At 42.7% G+C, this 12,138-nt stretch overlaps 1 protein-coding gene across 7 annotated transcripts in view; it reads right to left on the reverse strand.

The window, feature by feature from the left end:
- LOC119942008 (ubiquitin carboxyl-terminal hydrolase 22) overlaps window positions 1-8,863 on the reverse strand; it is a 106,491-nt gene extending 97,628 nt beyond the window's left edge. For 5 of the 7 annotated variants that reach the window (XR_005455344.1, XR_005455346.1, XR_005455345.1 and 2 more), the window contains exons 1-2: window positions 8,754-8,863; window positions 8,167-8,211 (exon numbers count right to left, since the gene is read on the reverse strand). Coding sequence is in view for 4 of the 7 variants with exons in the window: in XM_038762651.1 (XP_038618579.1) it covers window positions 8,167-8,211; window positions 8,754-8,832 (124 nt within the window). In the remaining 3 variants the exon portion in view is untranslated. The remainder of the gene's footprint in view (window positions 1-8,166; window positions 8,212-8,753) is intronic. The other 2 variants (XM_038762652.1, XM_038762650.1) reach the window with 1 other exon arrangement.
- Window positions 8,864-12,138: the final 3,275 nt, after the last annotated feature.

Genomic DNA, 12,138 nt, shown 5'->3' on the forward strand with positions numbered 1-12,138 from the left:
GTTTTTAACATCACTCTTTACCAGGGGTTAAAGAGCATGGAATTTTTTTTTAAAGACTCCCTGTCCCCACCAAATTGTAGTTTCCTCAAATTGATGAGGAAAAGGAAATCACTTCAATTAAGATTATGCCAGCAATAAGAGAGATCTGTTATTTGTCATTTCAAATGTCCCCAGGTTTTTCTTTGGATTTAAAGAGGTCACCAACTGGCCACAGGTGACTTTCATGTGGCAACCGTATATGAGCTAAAATAGGGCAACTCGGACAAATGTTTCCCATCCTGTGGGTTGAAACTGAAATACATAAAAACCGATGCTGAGCAAACTCCAACAGATCCAACCTACTTGCCAGCTGCATCCTAGTTTTAAAAACATCAAGGTGGAGTTGGTATATTATAGAAAAAGAACACACACACGCAAAGTACCTAAGAATAGTGGAACCAGTCACTGTTTTTTATCATAGTTCACCATAAAAATATCCTCTCCCTAAATCACTCCTGGGCACAAGAAACCTTCGGCTTTATAAATAGGACACTGTTGTAGATCTGGGCAATCCGAGAAAGATAAACAAGTATGATAGCATCGCAATCAAGAGAGCTTAAGATCAAGTGATCATATAAATAAAAATAATAATAGTGTTGATCATACTTAATGTATTACATGTCAACACTGCCCTTGCATCTTTTAAGATCCTAGTTAAATATTAATTTCTTTAATCCTGTTCCCAAATGAGCAGTTCACACTATGGACCTAGTAGGAATTATGAATCGTTACTCCGAATTGTTTTCGGAGTAAAATGTGAGGTTGTTGAAAGCTGCTGGAGAACAACAAAAGGGCAAATGTAGAGTACAATAGGTTAATGGGTAAAGAATCTGCACTTCTACTATAATTTCCAACAGAAAAACCATAGCAACGGTAAAGTCCGGAAGGCTGACCAAAGTGATGCTGCAGTAGCCTCTGCAGCAAAAAAGGAATTGCTATGCAAGGCCAGTTATAGTGAGTCACAAAAGCATTTTGGCATTAGGAGAGAAACAGGCAATCTATTCTAAAACTGAAGATTAAAGTCAATTAAAGTTTATCTTATTCTGTGCAAAATGCACAGCACTGAAACTGTGGTAAAGGAACTAAATTATAAATTACATACGAGAAAAGGAGCGTACAAAAACACTGCTGCAGGCTTATATACCTTCCGGGTGGGGTAAGTTAAATTTTAATAGTCCTTTGATCTTTATTTTCAGAAATAGCTATGCCTGTTAGGAAGTCACCCGATCAAAATACAGTCCTACCTTCATACCTCCTCTCGTCCTCATCAATGTTACCCACCCCTGAAGAGTCTTGCAATGGCTAACATGGTCCATTCAAATTCATAAGGCACAAAAAGAGACGTCTGTCTTTTTAGACAGATGTTTTTGAAGCATTATCTGCCACTGCCTTACTGGTTCATGGTTCTGAAACCAAGCACAACACGTGATGTGAAAGTTCGCTGCAAGCTCAGCATCTCCAGCTCGATATTCGGTGCTAAATTGAAGGTGCAGGAGCCAGAATAGGGCTCATTATTCAAGAGAGTTGATCAACTGATCGACCAATCGTATTTATTGCGTGTTTACTGTGTGCGGAGCACTGACTAAGTGCTTGGGCGAGTACAATACAACAGGGTTGCCAGACACAATCCCTTCCCAAAACGAGCTTAGAGTCTCGAATACAGTCAATATGACTGAATGACTGTAATGACTCTCACGTATTACATGTGAAAACAACGTCATATATGGGAAACCAGCCAGGTTCCCACTGACGGGATAATGGTAATATTGGCTCACCTTAAGATTTCCCATAAACTCTCTGAATAACCCAATTTAGACAGAGAACACAAGTTAATTCTTATGGAATCCGTGCAAATAAGAAATCTTATTTTCGTGAACTGTTAGACTAAGTGAAAACGGCTAAGGGTAAAATAGCAAATGCTAAGGTCTAATTTAGGTTTTCAAGAACTCCAAAGCACTAGATAGCTACCATGAAAAATTCATTATAAAAGTCAAATTTAGACAATAAATCCCTCTACTGACACATCAGTTGGGGATATCTAAAAGTCTTTCACAAGAACTTAACACAGCTCTGATTTCTCTGGAGAAAAGAGAAACAAGAATGAATTTAACAGATGCACCTGCTTACAATTCCGAATGGAGAAAACAATTCAGGAGCAGCAGTGTGGCCTAGTGGAAAAAGCCTGGGCCTGGGATCGGAGGACCTGGTTTCTAATCCCGGCTCCATCTCTGGCCTGCTGTGTAACCTTAGACAAGTCACTTAACTTCTCTGTGCCTCAGTTCCCTCCTTTGTAAAATGGGGATTAAAACTGTGATCCCCACGTGGGACAGGCCCTGTGTCCAACCTGATTATCTTGTACTTATCACAGCAGTCACTACAATGCCAGGCACAGAGTATGGTGTTAAATATCATTAAAAAAAAAAACACAAAAAAACCCCAACAAGTTCTGTTTTAATAAGTAATTAACACAGTTTTAATGCCAGGATCAACACAAAAAGCAAGAAAAACAACTAGCAGCAAAACAGGCCCCAAAAGCTTTATTATTTATTTTAGCATCACCAAATTATTTTTATTCATATAATTTAATATAATAATATATTAATAGACTATAATGTAATACATTATATAATAATATTATTGTTAAATCGAGTTATTTTATTTTTATCATGCAGTCACAGTATTTGACTTTTAAATTATTATTATATATATTATTTTATAATAGTAACGATATTACATTAATATAATGATATTAATATAATGATATAATATACGTTATATTATATAATAATATTGTTATTAAATCAAATTATTTTATTTTTATCACGCAAAGTCACAGTATTTGACCAGCATAAGGTTGAAGTCCTCCCATTACATAGTAAAGTCCTATAGGGCAAGCACCATGACTCGCATTTTATTGTACTCTCCCAACCATTTAATACTTCTGCTCCATACACAGTCAGTGATCAATAAATCCTATCGATTGATTAAAAGGCAGAGGGCAGCGATTTCGCTGCTAAACTAAATTTCACAGAGACAAATCAGAAAAAAAAAAGAGCATTTGTCTGTATTTCCTCCTCCAAATTTCTGGTAAGAAAATGATTCTTCCCACCTTCAGGATTCAAGAGAAAGAAAATCAATCTGGCCACAGGGTCCAGAAATGAACAGAACATTTAAGTTTAGACTCATTTCTTCAACAGGTATATCACAAGTAGCTACAGTGGGAGAGAAATCCTTTAAATTGTCAACAACTCAGTTTCAAATCTCGCCTACAGCAGAAGCTTGACATATAAGTCTCCACCTCTTTTTTTTAAAGCAGCTTCAAGTGGGAAGAGGCCAATGCTGATATTGGATCCCCTAAGGACCCAGTGTGGATTGGATCTTATAAAGAGTTCTGTCCCATGAGTAAAGTACCCTTCATGCCAAAGATGCTCTATCCTGTTTCCTGAGATCCACTGCTGCCTATTCAAAGTGGCTATTTAAGCACTCGGATACATTAGGCTTCATTGGGTTAAAAAATAACTTGCTGGAATATTTCAAAATCATTTCAGATGGCAAACCACATACCCCGAGTCTAAAGAAAATGGAACTACAGGGCAAGCTCAATTGAAATAACCCCATTTTTCCAAAATACCAACATCAGCCAGGGATCAAGAGCAAAAATCACATTTTGCTTTCGCATGGTTTGTTCTCAAGGGGCAAAACCAAGCAGGCTAATTTTTAAGTTTGCATGACCCATTATCCAGTCAACCTGTACTGAAGGGAGGCTATTCAATATATAACATTGTCCCTGTGTATGGTTTTTGTACGTCATGAAAACATAGGGAATGATCAAAACTATATTCTTCTGATTCTCAGAATATTTGAATCTGAGGCCTCCTACAATAAAATGGTAGCAGAGAATCACATGGGACTCAGTCCCAGTAAACAGGCTGGCTCATTCTTACATTTTGATGGTCACAAAATGGTTATTTGGTTTCCAGTCCCTACAGGGAAGGGAATGAAAGTATGAGATACCAATTCATCTTGAGAAGGTCTTTCATTCTGGTTGTCGGATCAACTATTAGTCCATGAGAAGATTTTTTTTGTCTTTTTTCGCATGGATCAGAGCAGACTCAATGCAAACTACAAAATTATTTCGCTAATATCAGCAGGAAAGCACTTGGGTGAGTAAAAGCAATCTATCCCACTACCTCCAACATCTACAGATTCACCCCATCTTCTTGCACGACTGAATGAACTGCTCCAAAACTCGCCAAAGCAAATAGGGAACTTTTTTGATGGTTTAGTCACGAATCAGGCTACCAAAACACTTCCTGGTCCTCAGAACTTTCAAGACTTGAGAACTGAATTCAGAACTTGCAGGGTATGAATAGGAAGTTTGCTTTCCCCACAAATCATCCAGTGTATTGAAAGAATAATGATAATTGCGGTATCCGTTAAGTGCTTAGTGTGTTTCTGCACTTAGCACTGGGGTAGATACAAGGTAATCAGGTTGGACACAGTTCCTGTCCCACACTCATTCAATTCATTCAATCGTATTTATTGAGCACTTACTGTGTGCAGAGCACTGTGTTAAGCGCTTGGGAAGTACAAGTTGGCAACATATAGAGACGGTCCCTACCCAACAGTGGGCTCACAGTCTAGGAGACATAGGGCTTACAGTCTTAACCCCCATTTTACAGATGAGGTAACTGACACACAGAGAAGTCACAGAAGTGCTTACTGTGTGCCAGGCACTGTACTAAGCACTGGGGTGGATACAAGCAAATCGGGTTGGAGACAATCCCTGTCCCACATGGGGCTCACTGTCTTAATCCCCGCTTTATAGATGAGGAAACAGGCACAGAGAAGTGAAGTGACTTGCTCAGGGTCACACAGCAGACAAGTGGCAGTGCTGGGATGAGAACCTTCTGAGTCCTAGATCGGTGCCCTATCCACTACACCATGCTGCTTCCTGGTGACTTGCTCAAGATCACCCAGCAGATAAGTTATGCTTGGGTTTAAATTCACACTAAATGCCAGCTTCTCCATTTTGAGAAAGCAAGCCTAATACCTAATACCAAAGTATTAAGAAAGGTCTTGCCTCAGCATAATAAGAGGGATAAAGGACCTTATAGACTGTATGCTCCTTGTAGGCAGGGAACAGGTCTAATTTACTATTCTATTTATTTTATTTTGTTAATGGTGTGCATCTAGCTTTACTTCTGTTTATTCTGATGACTTGACACCTGTCCACATATTTTGTTTTGTTGTCTGTCTCCCCCTTCTAGACTGTGAGCCCGTTGTTGGGTAGGGACCGTCTCTATATGTTGCCAACTTGGACTTCCCAAGCGCTTAGTACAGTGCTCTGCACACAGTAAGCGCTCAATAAATACGACTGAATGAATGAATGAATGAATCTACCAACTCTGTTGCACTGTACTTACTTAGTACGTAATAATTTGCTCTGGACTGTAAACTCACTGTGGGCAAGGAATAGGTCTGTTTATTGTTATATTGTACTTCCCAAGCACTTAGAACGGTGTTTTGCAACAGTAAGCGCTCAATAAATATGACTGAATGAATGAATGTTCTGTACACAGTAAGCGCTCGATAAATACCGATTGACTGACTGACTGATTGAGTCCTGGCCTAGAATCAGATGACAATGGTTCCAGTTGGCCCTTCAAAACTCATTTTCTTGAACCAGTCTCCTCCTCCACGCATCTCAGTTTCTCCATCTATACAATGCCTGTCCCCACATGACAGGGATTTGAAGAGGATGAATGTAGCCCTGTAAGAGTCTTTTTACTAAAAATCCAAAGGATACAAAGAATCTTTGAGGATGAATGGGATGGGGAAATACTTTGAATTCTTCAGAGGAAAGATATTACATGAATTCAAGGTTACAGAGTACTATTTTGCTAAACTGGTTCAACTGCAGGCCTCCCGCTTGGTCCTTGAGGGATAACAACTCCATCCTGGGCTCTTTTCCTTTATAGGAGGAAGCTCTTGGCCCTCAAGGAGCCAGTGAGAGTCCGAGCAGTACAGCCCAGCCTACAGCTAGCTGCAGGTTTGCAAGTACTTTATAACCAACCGGTGGGAAACTTCATCCATATAGAAAGCAGTGAATGTTTGGCTGGGGGAAAACTTGCTTTGGGGACTTGAAGTGGTCAGCTAATTGCTTCGAGACTGAGAAATGATGGCTAAACACTGGATGTTGGCGGTTTTCATATGATCGCGTTATTTTAAGAGAAGCAACGTGGCTCAGTGGAAAGAGCCCGGGCTTTGGAGTCAGAGGTCATGGGTTCAAATCCCGGCTCCGCCACTTGTCAGCCGTGTGACTTCGGATAAGTCACTTAACTTCTCGGGGCCTCAGTTTACCTCATCTGTAAAATGGGGATTAAGACTGTGAGCCCCCGTGGGACAACCTGATCACCCTGTAACCTCCCCAGCGCTTAGAGCAGTGCTCTGCACATAGTAAGTGCTTAATAAATGCCACTATTAATACTATTATTTAATAGGGAAGACATCAGGGGCTGGATTCTCCACTTTGAGTCCACAAGAATACTAGCGATGTGCCAGGGATCTCTTCATGCATTTTGGCCTTACAGTGAGGCACAGCCGATACAGAAGAGAGAATGGTCAAGTCGCCAAGGCCCCGGCAGCAGGGCAGACGGGAAATGAACTGTCCTATGCATGCTAAACTGCAGAACAGTACTGCCGCTCTTCCAATCAATCGATCGTACTTACAGAGTGCTTACTTTGTGCGGAGCACTGTACTAAGCACTTGGAAGAGTACGATATAACAGAGCTGGAAGACATGCCCCAGCCCACAGTAAGTGTACAATCTTCTCTTCCCCTCTGTCTCAATCTGGCCCTGGCAGAAGTCTCTGGAGCTGTGCCTAATTCAGCTCTGCCCACTGGGTCTGCACGGCCTGGGACAGAGCTGAGCACAGTGACCCTCAGTCAATTAGCGGTATTTACTGAGCGATAACTGGGTGGAGAGCACTGGACTAAGCCCTTGGGAAAGTACAATGCACCCAAGTTGGTACACAGGATCCCTACCAGCAAGGGAATAACTTGGTCATAACTTCTCTACGCCTCAGTTACCTCATCTATAAAATTGGGTTTAAGGCAGTGAGCCCCATGTGGGACATGGGCTGTATCCAACGTGATTAATGTATATCGATCCCAGCGCTTAGCACAGTGCCTGGTACATAGTAAGCACCTAACAAATATAATAATAATAACCAGGTTGTGCTCAGTAGGCCACCAGTGACATTTTCTTAAAGCAGATCACAATAACTTGTGTCTACCCCAGGAGCTTGGGACGGTGCCCGGCATTTAGTAAGCACTTAGAGAATACCATATAAAATGATAGCAATAATAATAACCATACGCAGAGCCACTCTGCCCACTGGTAAGGAAGGAATCTATTCTCCCACCTCCTGTAAAACCCTGCTCTGTCATCATCATCATCATCATCATCAATCGTATTTATTGAGCGCTTACTGTGTGCAGAGCACTGTACTAAGCGCTTGGGAAGTACAAATTGACTGTGAGGCATGGGACGATGCAGGACAGCCCTCCAACTCTCCCGGGGGGCAAAAAAATAACCTTTATTAAAACGGACAGCGTTACTGTTGGGAATACCTTTAACCTAAGCAATTGCATCAATTCAGCTTCACTGAAGAATTGGGCGCGGGGTAAATTTACTGTCTGAATTATTCAAGCTCTTCTATTTGGTAGCTGCCCCAGTTTGTTTTTTGGGGGGTCCTGAACAAACATAATATTCAGCCCAATACTGGCTGCTCAAAAACAAAAAAAAAATGTTACTGAAGTTCAGAAATGGAAGGTTTCCAAGACAGGATCTTTCAACATAAACTTCCTTTTTCGATCAGCCACACGATCGGTTCTCATCCATCCATTCATCACAAAGGCTTCTTTTGGAGCAGCTCAATCCTCAGAAGGTTATAGGAAATAGACGGCAAATCTGTTTGTATCCCCCAAAGCTCTCTTTACATAAGGGATGTGAATCAGCATTCTCAGGTTGATTTCTTAACCGTCATTCTGGTTTAAAATGGCAGGATAATCCCCCAGAGGGATGCTCGTTAGTCAATTGCGTTCTCAGCCCGGGCCTCTTACCTGTCATTGTACACTGGTGGTGAGAAACCACTGTTGGGGTGAAGGCTAAAAAAGAAAAATTAGGGAAAGCAAACTGAATAATAAAACAAATGTGTGCACAGATATTTGTGTGTCAATATACTCTACACATACATAATATATACGGTGTTTGTATACAGAGAGGGGAAGTGAGAGCAAGTGAGCGTGTGTGTGTGTACAGGCACATTCGATAAAATCAGTCATTTATAAAGAAGGCATATCATGTGAGGGGAACAGACTTATTACCTAAGGTAACTAGGATAGTTAAGAGGTAGATGACTATATTCTCTACCTGAAACCCTTTACTTTGATTATCCAGCATAAGATAGTTTAAAATTTTTATTTAAATCCATTTCAGCTACAATTTTGCAAACTGCACATTTTAAGCAAAACAGTCTAGCTCCTAGAAAGCAACAGCTATAGGAAAAAAAAGTATATCCATCCCCCAGCTTTTCTCATTAGCCCTAGCGATGTCTCTCTTCCCCTTACTGGAGTTTGCCATTGACAGCTTTGGGAGGGACTGTGGTAAGTGATAAATAAATCAGGCAGATACTTAAGGAAAACCAAACCTTGTAATTTCCAAGCTTTCCGTTGTTCTTCTTTGGCAATTTGTTCCATGTCTTTGTCGTATATGTAATCCTGACACATAAAGCAGTATATACCCCCATACAAAAGGTCTATGGCTGTAAAAAAGAAGAAGGGAGAGGGGAAGGGAGAGGGGCGGAAACAAGGGACAAAAAAATTGAATTAGAACCAAAAGATAAAACCCAGAGACTGCTTCACATTACTTCCCAAAACCCAGGACTACGGCACACAGTTTTAAGACGTGTTTTCTTCCCAGGTAAGAATTAAGGGTGTTTGTACCTCACTCTGATCACCTTTGGCCTCTGGGATCAATACTGGATGAGTGAGAAAAGAACCAAGCTATGGCCTTCTATTAAAGTCTCTTACGTAGATTGTCAGCCCCGTGTGGGACAGGGATTGGGTCTGATCTGATTTATTTTCTATCTGTCTCAGTGGTGAGAGATAATGTTAGGCAAGGAGAAAGCGCTTAACACTATTATTATTACCTTGCTACATCAGATATATATGGCCACATGGCCCCTTTGTGAGCCTCTCCTGTGGGTAATATTTAACACCTGAGCAGACGATAGATAGTTATAGACAGTTTAAATAGATACTTTAACAGTTCTCCATGGTTAGCGTCAGCTAGCCCTGTCGTCTTTTTGAGCACGCCCAAATTGGATCTGTCTTCCACTCCCAGCATTTGTCCGTTTAGGCTTTCACCATAGGGAGGAAGTACAGTTCACCAGAGGGAATGCTAATGGGTTAGGAGATTTGGATTTTAATTGTGGGTCTGCCATACACAAGGGTGTGGCCTCAGGTTAATTCTCATGGAGCTTCATGCTGTTTCTCAACTCTAAAACGGAAATAAATTCCTGCCCCATCCCCCACGACATACCTCCCCCAAAGCATTAGGAGGATAAAGAAGGTAAATTGAAGTGTTTGGAATTCCTTACAAGAAAGGTGCTATATGAATTCAATATAATACTATGATTATTGATACGGCATCTGAATGAATGTTCCTGGGGGTAATTAAATTATATCTGGGTTAAATTAATTTCTCGCATCGCATAAATTGGAGTTCAATTCACCCAATTAAATCAACATTGGTGGAACTAAGATTAACTGATCAGTGGCAGAACTCGCATCGTCTCTGCAGAATCCAAGACTCCTGCACTCACATGGCTTAGAATTCTTTGCAGATTCAGAGGAGCCTTGGGTCCCTTAGACTGACTGGCCTGGGACTAGACCACAGAAAAATCTGACCAAATTCCCTCTAGCTTTGGGTAACACCTCAGGTCACCGAACTAAATAATTCAGGATCGACTCGAGGCAAAACCTGCAGTCAGCAGACTAGCATCCCTGTAAAATCTGAGACTACGCCTGCCCTAGCAACGGCAGCATGAGAAGCAGTCTGGCCTCATGGATACAGCATAGGCCTGAGAGTTGGAAGGACCTGGGTTCTAATCCCGGCTCCGCCACTTCTGTGCTGCGTGACCTTGGGCAAGTCGCTTCACTTCCTCTGTGCCTCCGATACCGCATCTGTCAAATGGGGGTTGAGACTGTGAGCCCCATGTGGGACAGGGGCTGTGTCCAACCTGTTTTGCTTGTAGCCACCCCAGAGCTCAGTACAGTACCCGACACTGCTACGCGTTTAACCGACACCGCAGTTATTATTGTTATTATCGGCCATTTAGCAAGGAAGTGGAAGGATGAGCCCTGACTGAGCCCTTTTTCCTCTCCTCCTCCCCATCGCCCCCGCCCTACCTCCTTCCCCTCCCCACAGCACTTGTATATATCCTTGTACAGATTTATTACTCTACTTATTTTATTTGTATATATTTACTATTCTACTGATTTTGTTAATGATGTGCATTTAGATTTAATTCTATTTATTCTGACGACTTGACACCTGTCCATATGTTTTGTTTTGTTGTCCGTCTCCCCCTTCTAGACTGTGAGCCCGCTGTTGGGTAGGGACCGTCTCTATATGTCACCGACTTGTACTTCCCAGGTGCTTAGTACAGTGCTCTGCACACAGTAAGCGCTCAATAAATATGATTGAATGAATGAATGAATGAATGACTGAATGAGGCATGCTTTTATGTGCTGATCTGCAGCCACTCGATGTTGGGGTGAGGATGGCAGTACGCGTTGGGAGCCGCAGTCCCACGGCGGGCTAGTGAGCCTTTGAGACTGTTCAGGGGTCCCAGCGAGGGGCACGCCATCCATGTGGATGAGGCGTATGTCACGCAGGTGGCTACGTTACAGGGGCAGCCGCAAGCACCCCAGCTCGAAACCACACCTCCTCTGGGCCCCGCACACGTTTCATCCCTCATGGGGGAAGAAAGAGAGCGCAGAGGTCTGACTCCACTGGCCCCTGCCCCAACATCACCCGCCGGCCGACACGACGAGAATAGGCTGTGGGTAACCAGCAATATGGGTCCAGCCTCGTGGCTTGCCTTCCCACACAGCTGCTGGAGCAACACAGTGGTGGCCCCTCCCCTTGCCCACCTTTCCTCGTGGCCATTTGGAATTGACAGTGGAACTGCTGTGGAGCCAACTCCCTCCCCTGCCAAAAGAACGGAGGTGCCCTAAACCGCCGGTTCTTTGACCCCACCATCAACCCGTCCTTTAAGGAGATTTGCCGGGGATGGGATAGAAAGAGCATCGATTCTTTCCAAAAGTGGCCTTGGAGAAGGCTTCTGTGGATACGACCGACTGCCCGAAAAACAAATGGATTTTGGAGCAAATTAAGCCTAAGTGGTCTTTGGAAGGCCAAATGACTCGACTTAGTTTAGCATATTTTGGACTCATAATCAGGAGGGCTAATTCTCTGGAGAAGACACTAATGCTAGGAAAGGTCCAGGGAAAACGTGGAATCAATCAATCGTATTTATTGAGCGCTTACTATGTGCAGAGCACTGTACTAAGCGCTTGGGAAGTACAAATTGGCATCACATAGAGACAGTCCCTACCCAACAGTGGGCTCACAGTCTAAAAGGGGGAGAGAGTGGAAGAGGCAGGCCGGCAGCTAGATGGAGAGAGACTTTATCAACGATAATGGAATAACTGTTAGCAAGTTTACGGATTATGGCAGAAGACAGAACCTTCTGGAGAAAATATATCCACAGGACCGCTACGAATCGGAAATGACTCGATGGCACTTAATACTAGGGTAACTCCAGCTGTCGGTAACCCCTGTGAGAGGCAGGAGGAACTAGATGGATTAAGCCACGCTGCTTTGAAAACGGCCACACTGAGATCTACATTCAGGCTGCCATGAAGGCACACAGGTACCCTGGTTAGCCAGGCCTCTAGGGTAATTCTGGAGAGGAGCAGAGCAAGTAGCTGCCGTCTGGTCCAAAGGGAGGAGGAATCAAGGACATT

The sequence above is a fragment of the Tachyglossus aculeatus genome, chromosome 21 (genome assembly GCF_015852505.1).
Source record: "Tachyglossus aculeatus isolate mTacAcu1 chromosome 21, mTacAcu1.pri, whole genome shotgun sequence".
Taxonomy (NCBI): Eukaryota; Metazoa; Chordata; class Mammalia; order Monotremata; family Tachyglossidae; genus Tachyglossus; species Tachyglossus aculeatus.